This window comes from Panthera leo, chromosome D1 (genome assembly GCF_018350215.1).
Source record: "Panthera leo isolate Ple1 chromosome D1, P.leo_Ple1_pat1.1, whole genome shotgun sequence".
In the NCBI taxonomy this organism is placed as follows: domain Eukaryota; kingdom Metazoa; phylum Chordata; class Mammalia; order Carnivora; family Felidae; genus Panthera; species Panthera leo.
This window is the reverse complement of record NC_056688.1, coordinates 74,251,052-74,278,494: the sequence shown is the minus strand read 5'-3', so window position 1 is coordinate 74,278,494 and position 27,443 is coordinate 74,251,052. Positions and strand designations below refer to the sequence as shown.

The 27,443-nt window shown below is 36.9% G+C and overlaps 1 protein-coding gene across 2 annotated transcripts in view; it reads right to left on the bottom strand.

Moving 5' to 3' along the window:
- The window catches only part of GTF2H1 (general transcription factor IIH subunit 1), a 37,744-nt gene that overhangs the window by 6,482 nt on the left and 3,819 nt on the right, over positions 1 to 27,443 (bottom strand). For both annotated transcript variants that reach the window (XM_042907405.1, XM_042907404.1), the window contains exons 2-13: positions 21,639 to 21,807; positions 18,700 to 18,892; positions 17,759 to 17,924; positions 16,282 to 16,375; positions 14,693 to 14,842; positions 14,480 to 14,559; positions 10,269 to 10,396; positions 10,072 to 10,159; positions 5,895 to 5,983; positions 5,395 to 5,512; positions 1,756 to 1,846; positions 1,171 to 1,286 (exon numbers count right to left, since the gene is read on the bottom strand). In XM_042907405.1, coding sequence (XP_042763339.1) covers positions 1,171 to 1,286; positions 1,756 to 1,846; positions 5,395 to 5,512; positions 5,895 to 5,983; positions 10,072 to 10,159; positions 10,269 to 10,396; positions 14,480 to 14,559; positions 14,693 to 14,842; positions 16,282 to 16,375; positions 17,759 to 17,924; positions 18,700 to 18,892; positions 21,639 to 21,792 — 1,467 coding nt within the window. In that variant the 5' untranslated portion in view covers positions 21,793 to 21,807. The remainder of the gene's footprint in view (positions 1 to 1,170; positions 1,287 to 1,755; positions 1,847 to 5,394; positions 5,513 to 5,894; positions 5,984 to 10,071; positions 10,160 to 10,268; positions 10,397 to 14,479; positions 14,560 to 14,692; positions 14,843 to 16,281; positions 16,376 to 17,758; positions 17,925 to 18,699; positions 18,893 to 21,638; positions 21,808 to 27,443) is intronic.

The window sequence follows — 27,443 nt, the reverse complement described above, 5'->3', positions numbered from 1 at the left end:
ATTAATTGGCTTCAGGCAGAGAACAGTATCTACCACCCCTCAGAGATAATTAACACTTTGGTTCATAATTCATATCCCTCTCGATATTTTTTTGTATATGTGTATAAATGCATTTATTATACTGTTTTAAAATTTCACTTGGTTTAACGTGAACATCTTTCAATCATTAAATACTCATCTAAGTCACTGTTTAAAATGGATGCATTGTATTCAGTGTACGGGCATACCAAATGCTTCTTTAACCAAGCCCCTTCTGGCCAAGAGTTAGGCCAGTTCCACATCTTTTGGAGACAGTGGTAGAGGAACATCTCTACTGCTAAATATTTATAAATATTCTTAATTACTTCCTTAGGTTAAATTTCTGAGTGTTGAATTTCTGGGTCAAACTTTTTTTTTAAAAGGTAGTATGAATAATAAAAGAAAGAACTCTTAGCAACTCAGCCATCACTGATCACTTAAAATTTTTTCTTTTAAAAATCATTGATAAAAAAAAATAAATAAAATAAAAATAAATAATTGATAAAAAAATGCTCTTTTGCTGTAGCGTTAAAGATGAACTTATTTGAATACTAGTGAGTATGAAAATTTCCTCTTAGGTTTCCTGAACCACCCGCATTCTTTAGTGAGGGGCCTGTTAAAAGTCTCTTGCCTATTATTTTTAATGGGGTATTTACCGTTCTCTTAAGAAATGTTTATAAGACTAATCTACATAGTTAAGCTATTACTATTAAAGCTGTAAATATTTTCCCACGTATCAACTGTCCTTTAATTGATTAAAAGGGTTTTAGTGTTAAACAGCTAGTGCTATATTTGTTGTCAATATAAGTTTGAATTTAATTACCTCTAAAAAATATACCAAATAAATAATTTTACTGATGTGATGTGTTTTGGATCTGTGTTCTTCAATTACTCCCAGTGGCTTAGAGGTAGACACAAGTTTTAAGACGTACAATCATAAGTTATAGAACTGGCCTGTATCTCAAATTTCTTCATCTATAAAATGGGTTTTAATACCTACCTCCATCAGGATGCTGAAGGCTTAAATTAACGTATGCAAGTGCTTATCCCAGTGTCTAGCACATGGTAAACAATACAATTTTCAAATTTCAAAACAGTATCTCGCTAAGTCACACCACCACTGAGCTGGCTGTGTTTGGAATTAATTCTGACCTTTTCTTCTAGGAATGGTGTATTAACGGGAAAGCAGGACCAGAAGTGCCGTAGAAGTTCCCCAACAGCCACATACAGGTGTTTCAACTCAGACTGAATATCATTTGGCACCATCTCTGTAGAAGAAACAAGAGGTCTATAGGATAAAGGTTATTTTTACATATGTATAGCTTCTGAAAGAACGACCACTCGTAGAATAAATCTGAACGTGTGTTCTCGGCCAATGCCAAACCAGGATGTGCTATTCTGAGATAAGTTCCCGATTTTGTGGCTAACAGATCCCAGAGTTTAAATTCCCTTGGATTTTGGAGCAATTTTCAGATTTCCCTTTATTCTAAGAGGTGTAAAGTAAAAAAGAAGGCTTTTGGTATGCTATAGGGAGACTAGCAATGCACCACTCTTTGTACTATTAAGACAATTACGAAACCTAAGCTCTTGTCTAAATAGATCTCAGGATCTATATGCACAAAAACAAAAATTTCAGAAAGCTCCAAACAAAAACCAATGTAACTTCAGCATTCCTCTCAAGCTGCTCTTTAGAGCTCATTTAAGTAAAGGGGCAGCAACAGAAAGCCCAGCACATACGGTTTATGGCTTGCTGTGTCCCTCCCTGCATAAGTGCTCCTCCAGGTGACAGTGTTGTGATAGTACTGCTGGCAGCACTACTTGAGAGAACCTGCAAGAAGCGAAGACACAGAAAGTGATTTCCTCTTCCTGTCATCTTTCTTACCTAACATTTCAGTTTTACAGCAAAATGGTCAGTGCATCTTTACTCCGGCATAAACACATAATCTACAGCAACTAGAGTGAACTACTTTGTGTGAGGCCAGAAACACAGTGTGCATAGAAACAGAATAACTACCAATCTTCCAGTAATGCCTGGCACATCTTTAGACCCCAAAAGTCACACTTTGGCCCTTCTTAAGTACCAACTCAACTTGTGAGCTCTACAACTGAAGCTAAAACTGAGCTTAAGAAAACAACTAAAACAACATGTTAACATGTATACTTACTGGCAGCTAGGGGGAAAAAAGAGAAAACTCAACAGAGCAGAAATATATCGTTTGTAGTTTTCCAAGGAAGTAAATACTTAACCAAAAGGGGCAAAAACACACTCCCCACTGTATCAGTATCAACAGTTAGGAAAATAATTCACATATCTATTCAGTGAGTGCCTAACAAGTGCCAGGCACTGTGGTTATAGAGGAACAAGTCATTTGTTGAATAGCTCAAGTGCAGGGTTACCCTCTCTAAGGCTTTTCAATGGAGTTTTTATTAAGTAGAAATCCATGATATATGGACTGGGTGAAAACAAAATTTCAACTTGGTGTAAGAGTACAGGATATGACCACCACAAGTTAAGGGGACATGGGAGTTCATGTTATTCCTATCTACTTTTGTCAGAAATTTTATAATGCTTTGGAACTAGAAGCTTCTGTGATTGCTGAGCTGGCGGACTAGCCACAGGCCGTACTCAGGTATATACACCCAGACAATTGATTTCTTGGGCCTTCCTGACTCAATTCATGTGTCTCAGATATGAAATCATTTTTGGCATGCAGGGTGAGTATGGGGAAGAATTTAAGTATCTAGGATTGACCACAGCTTGAAAAAGTTAGGAGGATCTACTTAGGCCCAAGGGCCAGATGCTGGGTTACACTACAGATGAAAAAAAGGAGTCAAATTATCCCACAATTGTTATGTGTACATATATGAATATATATGTATTTCCTAGCTCTGTTCGCGGAGGGAGGGGACGATAAACCAGTAGCAAATGACACCCCAACAGCAACCAGTACACCACACCCAGATCTTGGGTTTCTAAGTGTACCCAACCTTAAAAAAGATTCTGTGGCTGGGGCAGGGCAAGCATAAGATGAACCTGGAACATCTATCTCATCGTTCCATAAAGTAAGGTACTCAAAAGGAGGTGCTCAAAAATTGATGAGGACATTGTCAGAAAGATATAGGAGCCAGTGTGAAGGGCGTGGGAAGGGTCTGATTGCAAAGAGGCACGGGTACATTTTTGGGGGTGACAAATTTTTTTTTTAATTGTGTCAGTGGTTACACAACTGTGTTTATTAAAATTTGCAGAAGAGACTAAAAAAGGTACATTTAACTATGTAAATTATACTTTAGTTTAACAAAAAGACAGCAACAGTTCATAACCCACAAAATAATGTAAAAACCCATGAGTCCATTCTGTTATAAATAAACACAGAAGGAAAGGGAAGCTCTTTGTCTTAGCAAAGTGTCAACTGACAAATGTAGAAGGGATGATGGAATCAGAAAATCACCACTTCACCACCACCACCACAGAAGTAAGTGTTTTGTAAGAATCATCAACGGATTCTAAAAAACTAGTGGGTAAAAGTTTGATAGGAAATAGAATATTTATATGGTCTTAAAATCTCTCTCAAGATACTCATTACAGAGAGAAAAATATTAACTTTTTGGTGGAAAAACCAGATAGATACTACCCTACCCAAGTGATCAAAAGTTAGGACAAATTAAGTATGTGCCTCCTGATACGATACACTGAGGATGACACATCATTTCTATGGTATTCTTGCCCAAAATGCTTAATGTGAATCCAGTCATGAGGAAACATTAGAGAAACTCAAAGTGAGGGTATTTTACAAAAACTGGCTTTTATTCAAATATCAAGATCATGAAAAACAAAAAGAGATTGAAAAACGATACCATTTCACCTTATTTTATTTATTTATTTATTTATTTATTTATTTATTTATTTATTTATTTATTTATTTTTAAAATGATACCATTTTAAAAGAGACTAAAAAACATGAGAACTAAATGCAACTCAATGAACTTGACTTGGATGCTGGACCAAGAAAAAAAAAGTTTTCTTTTGCTCCAAGGGACACTGGTAGTACAACTGGTGAAATTTTTGTTAAGACTTATAGGCTGGATAATAATACTTTATCAATGTTAGGGGCACCTGGGTGGCTGAGTCGGTTAAGCATCTCACTTCAGCTCAGGGCATCATCTTGTGACTTGGGAGTTTGAACCCCATGTCAGGCTCTCTGCTCTCAGCATGGAGCCTGCTTTGGATCCTCTGTCTCCCTCTCTCTATGCCCCTAACCTGCTTGCACTCTCTCAAAAATAAACAAACATTAAAAAAAAAATTCTTTATCAATGTTAACTTATCGTTTCTGTAATTGTACTGTGTTATTTATGAGAATGTCTTGTTTTAGGAAATACACACTGAAATATTTGAGTTTCTATCTCAAAACAGCCAGAAAACATTTTTTTGCAACTTTCTGTAAGTAAAAAAAATAAGTTCCAATATGTGGTAAGCACTACAAGACAGATGTGAACTCTGATTCAGAGTTTACAAAAATAGACAAAAGATGTGCCCCAGCCCCCCCCCCCCCCCCCTCCAAAACTTGTTACTGGGCATGCTAAGGATTGCTTTACAGAGACAATGTAATTTGAGTTCAGTTTTGAATAATTATTATTAGGTCCTCAGGGTCAGGAAACAGGCTAAGAGAGAAAGTATGACTTTGTTTTCTAGGCAGTTTTGTGTGTTAGGCTGGAGAGAGGACTCTTGGTTGTGTGTGGAAAGGAATGGTGGCAATGCAGCTGGAGATGTGGGTTCGGGCCAGACGTAAAGATTCTGGCACACCAGATAAGGCATTCAGACAATAACTATAGCAACAAAAGGGGCCAGTAAAGGATTTAAGCTACAGGGTGATAAATTTGTTTTTAGAAAGAGAACTTGTAGTGGCATTGTGGAAAACTACTCAGGTTTGCTTAAACCAAGGTGATAGGAGTCAAGAAATAATGAAGAATGGACAGAACTTGCTGATCCATGTAAGTATGAATAAGAGCAGGGAAAAATAAAGACTAGATAATAAGATCTATTTTATATATTCTAGTTTAAGGTCATGCAAAATATTTAGACAGTGATATCCACAAGTTTTCTGGAAATCTGGGAAATTTCCCCAGCAACACTATGTATACGGAAGGGAAAAAATTGGCACAAAACTCATTATCTTATTTTTCATTACCACCTTAACTTCAGATGCTTCTTGAATATGCCAAATACCTTTTTCTTCCTACCTCTTTTTTTCAGTTTATTTAGTGGCAATATGTCTTTAAACGCAATTAAAACAGTTTATATAATTCAATGTGTTTGTCCTCATAAACTGAGGAAATAACTAAGGGAACTTTGGTTTTCAAACAGTACAAGTCACCTACCTGAGTTAATTTGGGTGTATAAGCTTCCATTTCTTGCCTAATACTTTGAAAAGAATTAATAATGTCCTGACTTGTTGCATACTGTAGTGACTGGATTGGAGTTGGACCATGATAATACCTGAAGATTAGCAAGGAAGAAAGAAATGACTCATAACACAGAATAAAGGCACGTAACATTTGTCCTTCAAATATTTTAGCAGTCTCAATATAACATTATCCCCAAAGCAAAAAATAATATAAGCTAAATAGATTTCAATAAAGTAACTTAATTCCTATATGGGCAGTAAGCAAACAGTACAGAGAACACATTTTTATCTTGGCTTTGATCATTTAGCATCCTTTTCTGAAATGCACAAAGTAAATTCTCAAAGAAAAAGATAATATATTTTTATGGTAAAGTGATTTAAAACTGGAGTGCTATACTTGCAGAATATACTCTGCAGTGACTTGTGTTATAAAACTATTGTGTCTCAGGTTAATTTAATATTGACCAAACTTACCTATCTGACTTCTTGAGGTTTAGTGCAATTGTTTTTATGGAATTATTTTTTCCCAAGTCTTCATATTCAATGGACTCTTGTAACTTCGCCTATAATTATTAACACAGCACTTTATATGGAAACTTTTCCTTACTAGAGTAATGAACATGATTGAAAAAGTACAACTCTACAGAGAGTAAAATATGAAGTCTTCCCACCATGAGCTTCAGTTCCTAGAGGTAACTGCTCTACAATTGGTTGAACTCATTTTCTCACCAACCATTTACAGAATACCTGTTTTCCTACACTCTGACCATATTATTACTGAACCTTTAATTTTTAATAGTCTGGCAGATGAAAATGGTATCTTTTACTATTTTTCCACCACATAAGACTATTTTTTTTTTCCTAAGTAGACTTCACACCCAGCACAGAGCCCAATTCAGTGCTTGAATTCACGACCCTGAGATCAAGACCTGAGCGGAGGTCAAGAGTCGGACACTTAACTGATTGAGCCACCCAGGCGGCCAAAAGACTAATTTATTAGAAGTGTTGTAAATACGTTTTCTTCCGATTGGGCGTTTTTTGGTTTTAACTATCCCTTTTTTGGTTATTCTTCTGTGGATTAATTTTCTGCTTAAATCTTTGATCCACTTAGAATTTATTTTGGAATAAGAAGTAAGGCAGGGAATCTGAGCTTCTTTTTACTAAATTATTAGTCAGTCCTCTTAACACTCATTTGTAGAATAATCTGTCTTGTCCCATTAATCCTGAAATATCATGTTTATCATATATATATTTAATTCTTCCATGTATTTGGGTTTACTTCTGTACTCTTTACTTTGTTTTGCTCATCTTCCTCCTGTACTAGTAACAAACTGCTAAACTTCTACAGCCTACTTTATAAGACACAAGAAAGCAATCTACATGGACATTTGTGAAAATAATTCTACAACATTTCAGCCTTTACACAGCAATGAAACCTTTCTTTTTTAGTTTTATTTTCTTAACGTTTATTCATTTTTGAGAGACAGAGAGGGACAGACTGTGAGCGGAGTAGGGGCAGAGAGAGAGGGAGACACAGAGACCAAAGCAGGCTCCAGGCTCTGAGCTGTCAGCACAGAGCCCAACACGGGGCTTGAACTCACAAACTGTGAGATTGTGACCTGAGCTGAAGTCGGACACGCAACTGACTGAGCCACCCAGGTGCCCCTTTAACAATGAAACCTTCTGGTCAACCCTCACCTGTAGCTACCAGGACTAGGATCAAAACCTTTAGGTTATTAAGTAACTCTCAAAAAGGATTTGAAACTTAGTATTTTAAAGTGTCCCTATTTTGACAGTCTGAATAGTCCTCTTGTAGTTTAGGAACAGACCTGACGGTAGAATATTCAAAGTAACACATTCATCAGCCCCACTTTACCTGGACTCAGCCTAATTTTTTACTACTTTCTCAACTCTATACCTTTCAGCTAAATTCAAGGCATACCAATATCTTCATTACTTTCCATGTATGTCAAGCTCATTTCTACCCCTGCTGTTGCCTAAGTCATGTCCCTCCCTAACCTCCCGTAACAACCCAAATCCTAAACCTCTGCTAAGGCCTCGTTAGGCATCCTGACTCACATACCTAAATGAAAAATCTATAAAGTAAGGACTTTGTCTATCACTACTTCTGAATCTCTCATTCTTTAAGACCCTTTTGCAGAACATAGAGCAGACTATTTCAAACTACTGATTTGAAAGAACAGAGTCAGTAATATTGAATATTGTGAAAATGTAACAAACTATGACTTTTGACAACTCTTTAATTACCAAGAATCAAATGTACTTAGTGCACAGTATTGCAAAGAGTGTCACTTCCTGTATTTCTCCTTAAACTCCTCTCTATAACTTCCATTTCATTTTTTATTTTATTAACGTTTATTTACTTATTTGGAGAGAGAGCGCATGCATGCATGTGAGGGGGAGAGTGAGAGCAAGAGAATCCTAAGCAGACTTCCACACAGTTAGTGTGGAGCCTAATGAGGGCTTGATCTCACTAATCGTGAGACTATGTGACCCGAGCCGAAATTAATGGTCACTCAACTGAGTTCAGTCAACTGACTGAGCCACCCAACCTCCCCTGTAACTTTAATTTTCCTTTCACTTTTCTTAGTCGATTATTTATGGCTTCAATAAGTATTTTTTAAAGGAGTACACCAAGTGATGATCACCAAGCATTGTACGTAAGTGCTGAATCACTAAATTGTACACCTAAAACTAGTATTACATTGTATGTTAACTAACAGGAATTTAAATAAAAACTTGGGGTGCCAAGGTGGCTCAGTCGGTTAAGCATTCAACTTCAGGTCATGATCTTGCAGTTCATGGGTTCAAGCCCTATGTAGGGCTCTGTTGACAGCTCAGAGCCTGGAGCCTGCTGCAGATTCTGTGTCTCCTTCTCTCTCACTCCTGCCCCGCTCATGCTCTGTCTCTCTCTCAAAAATAAACATTTAAAAAAATAGTTAAAAACTTAAGAAAAAAAAATATTTTCTTGGGTTTGTTAATTTTAAAAGTGTATATGCCTGTAAAAACATATTAAGTTACTGAAACATGAACTCAAGTTAAAAATCACCCATAATCCCTTTATGGAAAGATAACCCCTTAGCGTATATTTCTGAGGTCCTTTTTAAAAAGTTCTTAAAGTTTTTTTTACATATGAAATTGTGTCACACAGTCTGATCTGTGAACTTTTTATTTAATTCATTAATTTTTATTCTGGTTCCTATTGTAAATAACACTACTATACTTTTTTTTTTTTCACATTTACTTTTATTTATTTTGAGAGACATACAGAGCAAGTGGGGGACGGGCAGAGAGAGAGGGAGACAAATCCTAAGCATACTCCACAGTGTCAGCACAGAGCCCGATGCAGGGCTTGAATTCACACAACGGGCGATCATGACCTGAATCAAAGTCAAGAGTCAGACGCTCGACCAACTGAGCCACCCAGGCACCCCACAATTACTATACCTTATTTTGAAATTGTTCTTTTGATTTCGTCTTCCCTATAGACACTGAACGCTGAGAATAAGAACTGTTAAATTCATTTTTGTTTCCCACCCTTTAGTATTTTAGGCAACTCAAAAATGGTTTCTTGGGTGCCTGGGTGGCTCAGTCAGTTGAGCCTCTGACTCTTGATTCTGGGTCAGGTCATGATCTCATGGTTCGTGAGATCAAGCCCTACATTTGGCTCTGCACTGAAAGCATGGAGCCTGCTTGGGATTCTCTCTCTCTCTCTGTCCCTCTCTCATGCATGTACGTACTCTCTCTCTCAAAATAAACAATTAAAAAAACTGGTGTCTTTAATTTTTTATGAACTACACTACTGTTATGGTAAATGTGAACTCCTTTCAATTCAGCAGGTCATGAATCCTTTTCAAGTTATTCATGGCTGCATCGATCTACATTGTTTGGACACACCACAGATATTATTAGGATATTTGCTATTTTCTCTATTATAGTACTGTAATGAATATTTATACCTAAATATTTGCACATCTTTACCTTTTTAAATAAGTGTCCAAAATGAAATGCTGTCCCAAAATAGACAGGGCAATAAACCTTTAAAATTTTAATATATATTGCCTGATTGCCCTCTAAGAAAACTTTATCATATTCATTTTTTGTAATTGGGAAGGAACTTTAAAAAACTGAAAGAGTAGCTTGGCAAAGTTGCAAAGAAAGAAGAAATATGGAAGTAGACAATTGTGTCCTTATTCTCTCATAGCCCTAAATGATTTCTTCAATATCTAATGAGAACACATTTCTAGCTCTGAAATGCTAGGGTTAATATAAGGCCCAAACCCTATCTTCTAAAATCATATACACAGACCTTTAGTTTTTATTCTTGTCATATTGCCTTTGTTGATACTCTTGCCCACAACACAAACTGTATGTGTAGATGTGAAGGAAAAAAAGAGAAGAAAGCCAATAAAAACAGTGAATAGACAGGAGTTCATGGAAAGGTGGCTGGCAAGTTAAAACCAAGAAAGTGTTCTTTTAAGTGTTCTATAACTTATGCCAAACACCTAATGTCTCGACCAGAAGAACTGAGTCATTTTAAATAATCAAGGATCAACATAAAGTACTAGTAAGTTATACAAGGTTTCTGGAGAAACCTGAGTTCTAAACGTTCCACACTTTTTACTCATACCCTTTTGACTGCTGGTTGGAAGCAATCTGCATCTCCAGAATTTCCATCAATGCTGCTGGGCTCACCATTTTGTTCATTTTGTGCTTCTCTTAAAACAAAGTGGGAAAAATGTTAAAAATCACAAGCAGAGCAACAATACAACTCCATCTGGCTATCTTGAAAAGTCCAGTTATTGAACCTTTGCATGTATACTTAACTGTTTCCTGAGACCTGCTGCCAGGACCATGGCACTGTGATGGTTAAACCTCTTGATGATGGCAGCATTACTATTCTCCTTTATGGATTTGGAATTAGAAGCAGATGGCACAGAAGAAATGCCATAGCCCTAGGAGACATAATTTAGAGGGTTAAAATTCAAAATAAAATTCTAGTTTTCTTACCCATTATGAGAGATATGCTAGCTGAAAAAATTGGATGATGGGACTTCATTAATTCTGAGAATTACTTAATTTTTACAGGTAAACATTTAAAAATAAGTTACAGATTAAAAATACAACATATTCCTTCTGGCTTCACAAAAATAATCTTAACCTTAAACCATGCATTTGTTTTTAAGATTTTATTTTTAAAAGTAATCTCTACACCCAATGTGGGGCTCAAAGTTGTTCACATCCTTTAGATCAAGAGTTGCATGCTCTACCGAGTCAGCCAGGTGCCTCGAAAGATGCATTTTTTTAAAGACCAGTTTTAGATATAGCTAGCAAAATATTAAATGAAGTAATAGAATATGGTAGGGGAAAAAAAAGCATGGACTTTGGAGTCAGATAGATATGTTTTTAAATTCTGGCTTTATAACTTTGCTAGTATTAGTGTAAGCAAGTCTAAGCTATGTAAAATGAGATACTGGAGAAACAGATATTTTCAAACATGTATTGAGTTTATGCTATGTGCTAGGCCCTATAGACAGAAACTTAATAAGATCTTGTGCCAAAGGAGCCAGTATAGTAGTTAGTGGGATGCTGGGCTGTAAGTGTACACGTAGTTAAAACTTACATGATGTGCTGTAATAGAAGAAGTAGCCAATCCCACTGGAGGAGAGCAGAGGTAGATTCAAAAAAGCTTCAAGAAGCACCATAAGTTGAATAAGTGCTTGCAAGCCAGACATAGAGACAATGATATTTTAGGGAGAAAAATCTGCTTAAACAAAGGTACAGAAGCAACAGAATACATATTATGAGTTTTTTTCTGTATTGCAGTACACTTGGAATGAAGGGTGGGCCAGGGATTGGTAAGACATAAGACTAAAGATGTAAAAGAAAAATTACAAAAAGACTCATATACCATTCATTCATTTATCAAATAATTACTGAGTGCCTAATACATGCCATGTATGGGTGACAAGCCAATACAACAAGAAGAGTCACCCTCTGACAAGATAAAAAGATCACTTTTGAAAATGACTGATGGTATGAAAAAAAATAAAGAGGGGTGGCATGATACAGTGACTAGATGGAGAGGAGGAGCTACTTTAGATAGAAAGGTTAGGGAAGGTCTCTCTTGAAGAAGTAGCATTTGAACAGATGTCTAAAAGATGAGTAGAAGCTAGTTAGGTGGAAGAGCAGGGAGGAGAAACAGTAAGTGCAAAGACCCTGAGGTAGAAAAAGCCTGGAACAGACCTGAAAGAAGGTGTGGCCCAAAGTGAGGTAGAAGCAGACAGAGTCCGAGTCAAGAAGAGCCTTGTAGGAGTTTTGATTTTTATTTTAATTTCAATGAGAATCCATCAAAAAGTTTTACATAGGAAACTATTATGATCTGATTTATAACTCTTACTGCTAGGGGAGAATAAATTATAGGGAAAAACAGTGGAAATAAGAATACCAATTAGGAGGCTAACGCAAGCAATCAAGACAAAAATGGTGGTAGCCTAATAGTGAGGGTGTAAGGGTACAGATGGACAGATGTAGACAAATCAGAGATGTTTTGTAGAGGACTTACTGATGAACTGAGTTTTGGAGGTGAAGGAAGGGAAGGAATCAAGGAGACTCCCAGGTTTTGGCTTGAGCAACTGTGTCTATGGCAATGTTTTGTTTTGTTTTTTACTGAGATGGGAAAGACTCAGAAAGAAACAGATATATGAGGAATAAAAGGTTCCAGTTTGGACATGCTATGCTGAGATGTCTGAAATATCTAAGTGAAGATATCAAGTAAACAGGCAGATGTATGATTTTGGGAGTTCTGGGGTTAGAGAGACCACAGCTACCTGGGATTCATCATTTCATATTCATCATCATCATATTAGTATTCAAAGCAATGGAATGAAGAGAATGTATTGAGAAGGTGGCCCAAGGCCATACCTAGGACAGTTATAACACCTAGAGGATGAAAGAAAAAGGCACCAAAGGAAAAAGTGAATCAACCAAGGTCTCTATTAAGGGGTTTGGTTATATATATGTTTATATATCCATACAATCAAATATTGTATAGCACTAAAAACAGAAATTATAGTAACACCTATTATTTGTTGAGTACTCACTGTGTACCACACTCTTTTAACTCTTGTAGCAATCCCATAAAGTCCGCACTTTTTTTGTTTTGCATTTTTTCCAGAGATATAATTGACATGTAACATTTTAGAAGTTAAAGGTATAAATGTGTTGATTTGATACTTACGTGCTCCAACATGATACCCTACAGCTAACTAACATCTCTATCATGTCACATACTTATCATTTTTTGTTTCGAGGTAAGGGCAATTAAGATGCAGCAACTCTGAAGTTTATAACACAGCACTGTTGACTCCGCTGTGCATTAGATATCTAAAATTTATTTATCTACTAGTGGCAAGTTGATACCCTTAAACAACATCTCAACTTTCCTACTCCCTACTAAGACCAGTACTATTAACCTCATTTTATAAGAAAACCGGGCTTGAGGGCAGGGGGAAGCACTAAAATCTTTTCCCCATATAAAGCTTCATTTTTTTCTGGATGACTTCAGAGGGTCATATTTTAATGTGTTGAAATTCAGCAAGGAAGTGCCTGAATGTGGAGAATTACCAAGAAAACTAAATTTCATTAAGGAAATGACTTATCTGGGCACCAAGGGTTATTTTCTGTTAATTTATAATCTAGACTGTAGGTCAAAATTTTAACATTAGTTTCCTCACTTGGAGAGTACATACATGAAAATAAAGGAAAAAGTTAAGAAAAACAAGATAGGAAGGTATAAGCATGTGTATATGGCCAGCAGAAGAGAAACCAAAAGAAAGGTAAGAAAATGAAAATATAAGTGTGAAGAGAATAACTGAGGAAGGCAGGTTCCTACCCTAGAAGATACAAACAGGAATGGAATTTGCCCTAATCAGAAGGGATCATATCTCTCTCCATAACTGGATAAATCTGTAAGTCTGGAGACACGATGCAGGGGTAGGTAGCTCACACTTGATGGTCTAGTTGTTGAAACATATTGGAGCTAGCATAGGGTAAGGGTCATGAGTGTGTTCAAGGTCTGCCAAATAGTGGGCTATAGAAAAATGCTTGTTATCTTTTCTTCATCTACTAATATTTATCCACATTTCTTTAGATTAATGTCAGCTAGAGCATAAAGCTGGACTCACAAATACATGTTAAGCCTTCACATTATTACCTAGAGAATTGCTATGTGGAAGCTAGAAAATTCTTTTATTTTTTATTTTTTTATTTTTTTTTAAGTTTATTTAATTTTGAGAAAGAGAGAGAGTGTACAAATGGGGGAGAGGCAGAGAGAGAGAGGGAGACACAGAATCTGAAGCAGGCTCCAGGCTCTGAGCTGCCAGAACACAGCCTGATGCGGGCTTGGAACCACAAACCATGAGATCATGACCTGAGCTGAAGTCCAACACTCAACCGACTAAAATTCTGTTACAAAAGTTTTAGCAACGCCTATAAGTTCAATTCTCCAAGGCAATTTTAACAGCAAACAGTGCCACTAAGAAGCACTTCTGATAAATCACTCCAAATAACAGTACTTTGTGTATTTTATTCTCAGAAGTGGAATATCTACACTGAAGGCAATTTTTAAACTAGTTGAAACTAGGAAGACTGTTTTTTCTCATAAATTCTTTTTTTAACTAAAATTTATGGGGCACCTGGGCGGCTCAGCCAGTTAAGCATCTGACTTCGGCTCAGGTCATGATCTCACAGTTCGTGGGTTCGAGCCCTACATCGGGCTCTGTGCTGACAGTTCAGAGCCCGGAGCCTGCCTTGGATTCTGTGTCTCCCTCTCTCTCTGCTCCTACCTCATTCATGCTCTGTCTCTATCTCTCAAAAATAAACAAAAGTTAAAAAAAAATTAAAATTTGTTTTTGTTTTTTAGTAGGCTCTATGCCCAATGTGGGGCTCAAATTCACAACCCCTAGATCAAGAGTTGCATGCTCTACCAACTGAGCCAGCCAGGCACCCCTCTCATAAATTCTTTTGGTACTGCTTACCTCATCTAATGGTTTATCTTCCAAAGCTGTCAAGTCAAGCAGTGGGTTTTTTACTCCTAGTGAAACCATGGTTTTTAACCCTACAAAATCAATGAAATAAAAGTTGGTCAAGTCTTACCTTTCTCAAAAATAAAAAAAGTCATTAACAGCACTGTAACTAGAGGACTAGAGAACAGCAAATTAAATTTTAGCATGTGAGGGATAAGCAGTTACCTTTTTCATCTATTTTGGCACATTCTGCAAAGAGGTCTTTTGACCCTGTATTCAGCCGGTCCCTGTGAAAATAATGGGACTGAAAAAAACGTGTCCAAAATTCCTTTTCTGTCATGTTGTGGGGAACATTTTCTGCATATTTCATTTTTACTGTGGAAAAAAACCGTAATAGTTACATAGAGAGTTTCCATTTCTTAAAACTTCTTAAATTAGTTGAAATACAGAATAGCAAAAACTAGATTACTAAACTGCTCAACTTTACATACCATATATAATAATCTAATTGTAAATTTGAAATATAACTTGAGAGACTAGGTGAGGCACTCACTACCTGTATAAATCTTAACCAATTACAAACGAAACCTTATTTTGCACCAAAAGAATTAACAAGTTTCAAAGTTTTAGTAGAAATACCAAGAATCAATACCCACTAGGACTATCAGTTCAGCACACCTCAGAAGCTCACAATCCAATGAGCAAAGAGGTTAAGAGCATGGTCTCTTGAGCCAGAGAGACTGGGTTTGAAATTCTAGGTCTGCCACTTACTATCTATGTGACCTTGTGTAAATTACTTAATCTTTCTCCATCTCGGTTTCCTCATCTGTCCTATGAGGGTATTAACACTGCCTACTTCATAGGGTTACTTGTGATGACTAAATGACTTAATATATATCAAGGCCTCGGAATGGTGTCTGGTATGTAATATGCACTACAGAATTACATTCTTATCAGAAAGATATAAAAATTACAACGTGATAACTTGTTGAGGCAGACACAAGCCCCTACAGAAGCAAAGGGGAGCTGTATACCTGCCCAAAGAAGTCAGGATTTTATAGAGGTGGTAGTGAGGCAGTACTTGTGTTGAATCCCATGGGGGAGTTATGTTCTGAAGGACTAACGGGGCACAGTGAGGAAGTGAGAAGAGAGAACAGCATATGCTTTGAGACAGAACTGTTTGCTCAGAATGACTGAAGTGGTGGGGCTCGCAACCTCAGCTGCACACTTCAATTAATAAAGCTGGGATCAAGTCATTTATACTTTTAAGATGGTTTCTGCAAGGGTAATGATTTGTGGGTTAGAAAGGTCACTTTGGAGGCAGCATGATGATGGATCTGAGTTAGCGTTGTAGAAACTATGTACTGATACCTCTGGAGCAGGCCATCTTGTGCAGGTTTGCTGAAGGGTAAATAGAGTTTAAGAACCACTGATGGAAGAATGGAAAAATCATCATACCAATGAACTGATGACAGCACATTATATACTAAGCCCTTAATAACTACTATATGTCAGATGTTGGGTAAGTACTTCACGCTTATTTTATTGCACTTCATCAGGAATAAAGGTAAAGCTTTCTTTTTTTTAAACTAACAACTCTGACTTTTAATAATGGAAACAATTTGCCATTCCAGAATCAACTGTAGGGAAGAAAAATCTCCCCTAAAACAATAAACTCAATAAAATCGTAAGTACTGTAACTTTTTTACTTTGGCTATTTAAAATGCTCCCTTGCAATACTTGTTTTTCACTTAAGTATTATTACTGAATTCATCCAAATATTTCTACTATGTGGAAAGACTGATTCTTCTTACCTGCTGGATAGGTCCTAAATATGGACTCAATGATATCAGAGGTTAAATTGTATCTCAGACCATTACATCCATCTGTTTGGGGCCGGACATCAGCCTAAAATAAAGACCACACGTATATATTTACTAGAATATTGGGGGAAGACGTGTAAACATATAATAGACACTGGACAAAGGTGGAAAAATAGACTTTCTGAATAAACTAGAGAGACAGAAATATGTCCCTCACCTTTATTTTTGGCATAGAGATAGGGCTCAAAGAAGCCTGGCTTGGTTTCACATAGTCTTACTGATGTGAAATCGGTTTCCTTGAAAATTCAACATGGTCAAATAGGTATGTGTACGTGTGGCCAAAGGAAGATAGCTAGTGGAGCTTTAACATAACACTTGTACAGTTACCAAAATAACTATAAACCTTGGTTACTAAATAAATAAATATTATCTGATTGGTTTCTTTCTTTTTTTTACTATTTTATTTTTTATTTTTTTAATATGAAATTTATTGTCAAATTGGTTTTTCATACAACACCCAGTGCTCATCTCAACAGGTGCCCTCTTTAATGTCCATCACTCACTTTGCCCTCCTTCCCACCCCCCATCGACCCTCAGTGTATTCTCAGTTTTTTTAAGAGTCTCTTATGGTCTGACTGGTTTCTTTAGGAAAGGCCTCGTTCATTCAATTTACTACTAAGTGCCCAGAAAGATGCTAAACATATAACTGGTACTCAAGTTCTTGTTAAATGCATAAACACTGCTCTGGTTCCACCAAAGCATAGACTAAATGAATCCCATCTTCTAATTCCACAGGAAGGGTATTCTCAATCTTTCACTAAAATACATTTTACAAGTCTTACTTTTTCTGTCATACCATGGTCATTTCACATTTAACTCTGCATTTATATATATAGCAATCATAAAATAAAGTATCAGAAAGCCCTAACTTTAAAAGAATTTGGGGAAACAAGTATTAGTCCAATTGCTAAAAGATTCTCTTTTATTAAACTCCATTTAATTTCCAGCATATTAGGGTCAAGTCCAAAAACCAAAAAAAGTTAACTGGCAAGAAGAAGCATCTATTTAAAAAAAAATTTTTTTTAACGTTTATTCATTTTTGAGAGAGACAGAGTGTGAGTGGGAGAGGGGTAGAGAGAGAGAGGGAGGGAGGGAGATGCAGAACGCAAAGCAGGCTCCAGGCTCTGAACTGTCAGCATAGAGCTTGACACAGGACTGGAACTCTTGAACCGCGAGATCATGAGCTGAGCCAAAGTTGGACGCTTAACCGACTGAGCCACCCAGGGGCCACAAGAAGCATCCATTTAAAAAATACTGCATCTATTTTTAAAATACTTTAGAATACCATGGATACCAAAGTAACTATTGATTTGCTTTAAGGAAATGCTAAGTTTTACAAAAGAAATGGCATTGCTAACACATATATCAGTTTTCTTTTTTCCTTCAGAAATCTAGAAGGGTCACATACCAGAAATGCTGCAGAAATGCCAACATCCTGCTTATGATTGGATGTAGAAGAACTCTCTGTCGCATTTATATTTAAACGATTGGCCCAGAATTCCTCAGCACTGATCACTTGACTCACAACAAGGTCTTTATAAAGCTGAAACAAAACAGGATCTTCTTGCAGCATTCTGGTGATAGAATATATTGAATATATTGAACTTCTAGAATAAAACACCATTTATGTTAACACTTTAAAAAGACACACACACACAAAAAAGGACTTTAACAACACAAAACAGTGAGACCCACAACTTTCATTTTATGATGATGGAGCAGCAGAAGTCATTTAGTTCATCTCTTAATAATTCAAACTAAAAAAAAAGCTTTTGGAGGAACAAATGAAGATAAATGGAAGTAAGTCTGAAGAAGCAAAGCCTAAATTCTCTGAGGGTTATTGGTGTTATTCATCTCAATATCCCAGTGATACAAAGGTCACTATGTCTGTATTTGTATTGTACTGTATTCTCTTTTATAAATAAAGATGAAAGGGAAAGAGAAAAGGTATGCTTGAGATTTTCTGGACACTAATTTTTCATGGTGATAAGCACTTGGAGACTTAAGCATGGATGGCCTGGAAAATACTGGCAATGGAGTAATTCACCTTATCAGAAATTCTCATTACTTTACACGCTTTCTCAACTTTTTTTACAGCGTGATTTTTCAGGTTTCTCATTCACAAACACATTCCTAATAGTTCGGTGTCTTCTCTGTGACGGAGAACTGGGAGAAGGAATTAAAGGACTTTGGCACCTCTGAATCTCAGTTCTGTTCCTCACCCGATTATTAGAGTTGAGGCAGTTAATTTAATGTAGCACAAGGGTTAAGACTTAACAGCTGTTACTCTACTAAGAGACTGGAGAGAATCTAGTGTCCCTTCAAAAGGCTATTCTTTTCCTCCTTCACCTGTTTTTCTCTTCCAGTTCTTTATTTGCTTTCCTCTTGAATTTGGGCAGCAGCTGCTGAAGAAGGTCTTTCACTGCATCTCGCTCTTTCACAGCTGTGCTTTCATTGGAAAAATGGAAGTTAGTTGTGTCCCCTGCATGCAACACCAGCTGAAGTTGAATTTTAGCTTTTCCTTCTGGACTAATTTTCTGGCCTAAAAAGAAACATGAGACAAATTAGATGAGGACACCCACATTGTGGAAATCGTTCTACAATACACCATTTCTCCTCCCAAGAAGATTCAGAATTCCTTTGGGCTTTAGCTGCCCTGTTCCAATCTTAATGCTTTTGCAGAAATGAACTCTTCTCAAATAATCCCATATAATCAGAGCGTAGTTTAACAAATTCACCGCTAACACTCTGCTTCCTTCTTCAGCACCCTCTTTGTGTGGCACTTCTCACCCACTGCTTCCATCGCCAGATATTAAAGGGCTTTTGTTTTCACTCAACTGGGGAAAATCTCCAAATAGCCAACTAGGAGTCCTGACCGTGAACAGCTACCTCCAATCATCATTATCATAAATAAAAATGATTTGTCCTAATTCAAAAAGCTCCAAATCACAGCCCATGTCTTACTAACTGCAAAGAAGAATACATAATTTTACATTTGAGAGATCTGGTGTCATCACTTCAACCAAGTGATCAAACTTTATCTCATCCAGAGTCGGACAACCTGACACTACAGGCTTTCTCAGGGAATAGAATAGTAAGTAAAGACCACCAATGTGTTGTTCTTGCTGCAAATGTTTAACTTGAGTATAATCAAGCCTGTAAACTTTTCAGTTTATAAGAAACACAAGTATGCATGAAAATAATTTTCAAAAAACCTTGAGAGGATAAGCAGACATAATCAGAATGTATGATATTTGACAAGTCTATAAAGACTGAAGGTACTACAACGACATATGTGAACCCAGACTGGATAGGGTTTAAAAAAAAATCATTACTACAAAAGAACATTACTGGGACAACTGGGGATGTAACAATGTCCTGGATGTTTACTATTAAAATTTTCTCAGTGCGAAATATTACAAAGCAGAGTGTATGCACACGTAAGTCAGATATATTGTATAGTATGCATTGTACCATTCTTAAAATTTTTCTGCAACTTTGAAAATTTTCATAATAAATAGATGTTGGGAACCTCAAAATACATCCACATTATAGACAACTTGTACTCTTAAAGAGTGGGCCTCATGGCAACAGTAGTCCTTGTCTTCCACAGAGGGAGAGGGATGGAGGGGTTCTGTCTCATGAAATGGGAGACTCATGACAGTGCGAACATGCTGCCTAGAGCTCATGGTCCAAACCACCTACTAATCCCTAAACAAACTTTTTCAATCAAGATGCTGCTTCCAGGCCAACAGTCTAGATGAAATATCTAACTACCAAAAGCAGCAATACGGAGCAATGTAGGCTGTCAGCCAGCCTATTGTGGCTTTCCATTTCTCCAAAACAAACCATCACTCCTTTTTATTCATCTTTTCTCAGTGACTGCTGTAGCCTTGCTCTAGCTTGGCTCTTGCCTCTAAGAGGCCTATTTCTGAAGTTCTGTAATTAGCTAACCTAACTGCTGATTTTCACCTTAGTAATTTATTACTGATAATTTTCAATGGCTTCTTTCAGAAATGGGCTTTATTTCAAATATTCAACTTAAAATGAATACTGATCTGGTGCAGATCTAGATTTGAGTATGTGCTCTCCTTCCCAATAACAGAATTGTCAAGAAATAGGAGAAGGGTATATTCTTTATTGTACGTTGTGGGTATCACAACGAGTGCATGTTTTACAGAGCTACAGGACCAACTTCCTGTTGAAGAGAAATGCTAACAGAGGAAGTTCCTAATTTATGAGTCTCTTCTGGTACAAATGTTAGTTTGTAAGAGTACTATGAGGAACCTGGTGAGTCACTTTTCCACAGAAACAAAGTTTTAAAAGGAGGTAATATTACCAGAATAGCGGACAAAAGACCAGACAGCTTAGGCAGTACTTAATTATGATGAATTTCAAACAGTATTTCCTTTTGAAAGTAAAAATTCTAAATTATTTCAGTGAAAATGGATGAAAATCTTGGTCATTTCCAGTAGCAAAGTTGAGGTTAAGTCCTTAGGGCAACTGTTCACACACAAAGGACATTTACAAATCTAGCACCTGCAAGGTGAAGAGTGTCTTATTTTTTGAGGTATCACATTCCTTGAAATCTACATAAGATTTTATCTTGGAGAAGAATTTTATATCCAAGAAAATAAATGAATCCAAATTAAGGTCACAGTTCAGATACCACAATTTGTTAAGGATACTGTGCTCTGTATTTCTCCTATTTATATCCAATAAAAAATTGAGTCTATCTTCTCAACAGACAATGGCCACATAACCAAAGATTAACTACACAACTTGCTTAAACAATACAATTTCGTTAAAGGGCAATCTGGCATCAACCTACATTTTAAATGCATGAACCATCTGAATCAGTAAATCCACTGCAGGGATGTATCCCACATATACAACCTCACAAAGATATTAGTACACAGACCTATACTGCAATACTGTTTGCAATAAAAAGAATTCTGTAAACTTCTTAACTGTCCTTCAAGGAAACTGATTAAATTATGATTCTATATCCATTCAGTGGAGTATTATCCAACTCTTAAAAGTGGCGATGTGTGGAGACTTTTACATGATGTAGATTCACATGTGTAAAACTATATAAACTTTTATTATTATAAAGTGGGAAAGGCAGGTTACAGAATAACATACGTTCAGCGATCCCACTTTAACATTATTTCCATACAGCTGGTTTTTTGGACACTATAATAAAAAAATCCACAAAGATTGTATAAGCAATCTTCTTATAAAATTATTAGCAAATGTTACATCAGGCCTTAGTATAGCTGACTTACATTTAATATCTGCATACATATGGCTGATTGTAAATCTATCTTTGCCTTCAGGTGCCCAAGCAATCCTTTCTGCCATGAGGTATAAAGCTCCATCTTGCTTCTTTTGACGCACCTTCTTTACAATTAGCAAAACTTCTTCAGATGAAGTTGCCATGATGCCTAGAAAGTGCTAAGAGAGACAAAAGATTTCACATCTCAATTAGGATCAAATTTGTTGACTTTCGGAGTCCTTTCCAAATTAAAAAAAAAAAAAAGGTTTTAACATTTATTTATTACTGTGAGACAGAGAGAGACAGACCGTGAGCAGGGGAGGGGCAGAGAGAGAGGGAGACACTGAATCTGAAGCAGGCTCCAGGCTCTGAGCTGTCAGCACATAGCCCAACGTGGGGCTTGAATTCACAAACCGCGAGATCATGCCCTGAGCCGAAGTCGGACGTTTAACTGACTGAGCCACCCAGGTGCCCTTGAGTCCTTTCCAAATTTAAACCTAAATTGATACGAAGGAAGAGAAAAGTCCCTGATTCAAAGTTGAAGATAAAGTTGTATAGCATTATCCTTTAAAATAAAATTTAATTTGCTCATTATCACAGGTTTGAATTTACACAACAGTTTATGACATTTGGCAGTTTTTAAACCATTTCTACATATTCTAATCAGAGTATTTTCAATTTACTTTTAGTTCCTCAGTAATATTCTTAAATCTTAAATGTATGATTTGACTATAGATATGTTGTCTTTAACCTACATTTAAAATTGTAGAACTTTAGGGGCGCCTGGGTGGCTCAGTCGGTTAAGTGGCCGACTTCGGCTCAGGTCATGATCTCGCGGTCCGTGAGTTCGAGCCCCGCATCGGGCTCTGTGCTGACAGCTCAGAGCCTGGAGCCTGTTTTAGATTCTGTGTCTCCCTCTCTCTCTCTGACCCTTCCCTGTTCATGCTCTGTCTCTATCTGTCTCAAAAATAAATAAACGTTAAAAAAAATCATTAAAATTGTAGAACTTTAGAATTACGACTCTACTGAATATTTAGTTCAATTTTGTTTCAACTGAAAACAACTAAGAGCCACAGGGTTTGTGTGACCTTACCAGAACCACTCTCAGAGCTGAAACCACACCCACATTTCCTGATTCCTGGTCTAAGTTTCTTCCTGTATACTTTGAAAGAAAACCATTAATACTTAACACCTCATGCAACAATGTGGATGGAACTGGAGTGTAATTATGCCAAGTGAAATCAGAGAAAAATAAATGTATGATGGAATCATACGTGGAATTTAAGAAACAGATGAACATAGAGAAAGGAAAGGAAAAATAGAGAGGGAGGCAAACCATAAGAGACTCTTGAATACAGAGAACAAACAGGGATGCTGTAGGGGTGTTGGGTGGGTGGACAGGCTAAACAGGTGATGGGCATTATGGAGGGCACTTCTTGGGATGAGCACCAGGAGTTATATGTAAGTAATGAATCACTAAATTATATTCCTGAAATCGTTATTGTATTATATGTTAACTAACTTGGATTTAAATAAAATTTAAAACATTAAAAACAAAATAAATAAACATTAAAAAAATAATTCTACTTAAAAAAAATTAACACTTCAGATGCTACTTCCCCCACCTTTTAACAATCAAATTGTCTTCAACTGTTCTCCAGGTCTTGGCCAAAGATTCACTTGTACTTGGCTAATTCATTACCTAGGAAACAGCCTTTAGTTACCTCCACCTCCTTCCTCCCCAGTTCTGGGGAATCTTAAATATTCAACTGAAATCCTAGAGGTTTAAGTGTGGCTGCCTGGAATATGAGGCTGAAAGGGAACTTGAAGCTATAAGGGCTTAACAGGAAAGAAGCCATGATTGATGGTGATGTCTGCCATGGGATGAGATGGGAAAAAGTGATAGCACAAATACCCCATATAGGTCATTTCCGGTGAAGTTATGACTAAGATTTTATTCCCAAAGAAATGATTCAAAGTATAATTTTAAAACAGTAACTTCTTCAGATATAGTTTAAAATATAATTTTAGAGAAATTTGCATATCTAGATATTTTAAGAATTAAATTTGCCCTGAGAAAACAAGTGAAGTCTTATTGAAACATTTTTCCTGGAGGTTAAAACAAATGGGAACAATGAAATACTGGATCTGCCATTAGTTATTCAAAATAATTGAGGAATGTTTTTTTTTAATTGTTTTAAATTTACATCCGAGTAAATTAGCATATAGTGCAATAATGATTTCAGGAGTGGAATTGAGTAACACTTCTATTTGGATTAAGTGGGAAAGTAAGCATCAGAAGAATGGCAGGCATTAAAAATAATGGAAACCAGGGGTGCCTGGGTGGCTTAGTCAGTTAAGCATCTGGCTCTTGATTTCAACTCAGGTCATGATCTTGCCATTTGTGATATTGAACCCTGTGTTAACTGGCGTTGACACGTTACATTAGTTTCATGTGTATAACATAGTAATTTGATGAGTCTATATGTTATTTTATGCTCACCACAAGTGTAGCTACAATCAAAAAAGTCATTCAAGCAGGAATTTAGAAATAAAAAATACAAATTTAAAAAAAGGCAAAATCTTAATTTCTCTGAAGTTGATTTCCTCTATTTTGAGTAGTCAAATATTCCCTTTCATAGGTACCCTTACAGGCTACTCTACCCCAGGAATGGAAAGAAAAATGGTCAATGTGAACACATTTATTCAATAAACGTGTGCTGAGCCAACAAGTCTAGGGTTATCAAAGATGAATGTGTGACAATAATGATTTCTGCTTTCAAAGAGGTTCCAGTTAGCAAGATTATTTGTGTGTCAGTGTATACAAATAAGAACACGTGATGCTCCAAAAGACAAGTGTAGCTACAATCAAAAAAGTCATTCAAGCAGGAATTTAGAAATAAAAAATACAAATTTAAAAAAAGGCAAAATCTTAATTTCTCTGAAGTTGATTTCCTCTATTTTGAGTAGTCAAATATTCCCTTTCATAGGTACCCTTACAGGCTACTCTACCCCAGGAATGGAAAGAAAAATGGTCAATGTGAACACATTTATTCAATAAACGTGTGCTGAGCCAACAAGTCTAGGGTTATCAAAGATGAATGTGTGACAATAATGATTTCTGCTTTCAAAGAGGTTCCAGTTAGCAAGATTATTTGTGTGTCAGTGTATACAAATAAGAACACGTGATGCTCCAAAAGGGAGATAAAAAAATGTTCTGAATTAGGACTCAGAGGCCATTTCTTCACAGAGGATACTTCTTTTATAATAGATTTTTTTAGTGCAAATAAAAAAAATTGGGGTATAATTAACAAATCACCAAAATACATACATCTTAGGTGGTCTGTTTGATGTATTTTGACAATTGAATACACCCATGCACCGTTACTTGAAATAAGAGGACATTTCCACCACTCCCCAAGATTCCCTCATGTTCCTTTCCATTCAACTCTCTTCCTCTCCCCCTCCAGCAACTATTTTCTGATTTCTATCACCACAGATTAGCTTCTGTGTCTTCTGGGTTTTCACAGAAATGGAATCACATACTATGTATTCTGTCTCTGGCTTTCCGCCTAATCTGTTTCTCGAAATTCACCATATTATCACATATATCAGTAATTTGGTTTTTTTACACTTAATAAGTTAGTTATGAATTGGGTCTTGAATGAGGATTTTGACAGAGAAAGGGAAATAGGCATCACAGGCAAAGGGAATGCTTTGGGGCAAAGGCTTGAGACTCTGGGAGTGGTAAGTAGTTTGCGCTGGATGTAGTATAAAGTTCATGATAAAGATCAGTGGGCTGTGGAGTTCGGACAGTGCAGAATGCCACCCTATGTGGTAGACAAGAAAAAACCTCTAAGGACTTTTGAATAGGGCAGCAATTTCTATTTTAGGAAATGAATCTGTGGACAGTATGAGAGAGACTTAAGAAAAGGACTAGTAGGGTCTGAACCAGGCTGGTGGCAGCAAGAATGGAGAGGACGGAACGAGGAGGAATACTGAGGAAGCAGGATAAATAGGCGAGTGCTGAAGGAGGTGTCACAGCTGCTTGCTCACACCCCACTCCTAAGCCCTACCGACACGAGTACAGTGGAACAGGTTTGAAAGTGAAGACAAGGAATTCAGTTCTGGACATGAAAAGTGTGAGGTGCTGTTGAGTCATGCAGGTGGAGATTAATTAACTTGTTTTTCACTTGCCACTGAAAACACTTCCTTATGTTGTTTTATAATCTCCAGTTTGGATATCTATAAAACATATATGATAAAGGTTAAAATTCTTAACATATACATATGCCATCTTTTAAATGATATACTTATTTAATATCCTCCTAAGATTTTCATTAGAGAGTTACTGCTGCTTAAAAAGTTTAAAAACCACTGTTTCAAAACACTATTTAATGACATGAAAAGATACACTGTCAGGTGATCAAAGAAAAAAAAGCTTGTAGTTTGATTCTATATTCTTAAATTAAAAAAAATATATATCTAAAATGTACTCAAGAGGCGCCTGGGGTGGCTTGGTCGGTTAAGCGTCTGACTTCGGCTCAGGTCATGATCTCACGGTTTGTGGGATTTAGCCCTGTGTCAGACTCTGTGCTGACAGCTCAGAGCCTGGAGCCTGCTTTGGATTCTGTCTCCCTCTCTCTCTGTCTCTCCCCCATTCACGCTGTCTCTCAAAAATAAATAAATCATTAAAAATTTTTAAAAAATAAATAAAATGTACTCAACGTGGTGAGCCTGACTGGCTCAGTTGGTAAAGCATGCAACTCTCGATCTCAGAGTTGTGAGCTCAAGCCCCACGCTGGGTATAGAGCTTACATTTAAAAAAAAAAAAAAGGGTGCCTGGCTGGCTCAGTCGGTTGAGCCTCCGACTTCAGCTCAGGTCACGATCTCACGGTCCGTGAGTTCGAGCCCTGCATCAGGCTCTGTGCTGACAGCTCAGAGCCTGGAGCCTGCTTCGGATTCTGTGTCTCCCTCTCTCACTGACCCTTCCCCGTTCATGCTCTGTCTCTGTCTCAAAAATAAATAAACATTAAAAAAAAAAATACTCAATGCCTAGTATGTGCCAGGCACTGGGCTAATTTCTTTATAGGTATTAACTCATTCAGCCCCAGTTAACAATCCTGAGGTAGGGTATTAGTCCCATTCTGCAGATAAAGGAAACTGGGTCTAAAAAAAAAATCAAGACGCTTTCCCAAAGCATCAAGGAAGTAGCTAGGTTTCAATGTGGGTCAGTCTGACCTTGGACTTCCACCATGCTATTTTGCAAATACATATGACTTGGAGGAATATATACACCCAACTTCACAGTGGTTACTGATGGGTGATAGGATTACAGATGACTTAAATGTTCTTTTTGTTTTCTGGATTATCTATATTTTGTAATGAAAAGAGTAGCATTTTAAAAAATATTTATTAATTTATTTTGAGAGAGAGAGAGAGAAAGCATGCCCATGTGCATGTGGGGGAGGGGCAGAGAGACAGAGAAAGAGAGACAGAGAGAATCCCAAGCAGGCTTTGTGCTGGTGGCGCAGAGCCTGACATGCGGCTTAAACTCTCCAACTGGGGCTTGGACTCTTGAATGGTGAGATCATGACCTGAGTCAAAATCAAGAGTCAGATGCTTAACTGACTGAGCCACCCAGTTGCCCCAAAAAGTAGTTATTTAAAAAGTCTTTCCAAGAGTTTGTTCCCTATCAAACCACAGGCTTATAAGGTAACACAGGAAAGTGTTGCAGGTATTAGTGTGGGTAAGAAAACAATTGTTATTTTCAATTTCTGTAATAAGTGTATATGAATTTATTCACTTCAAAAAT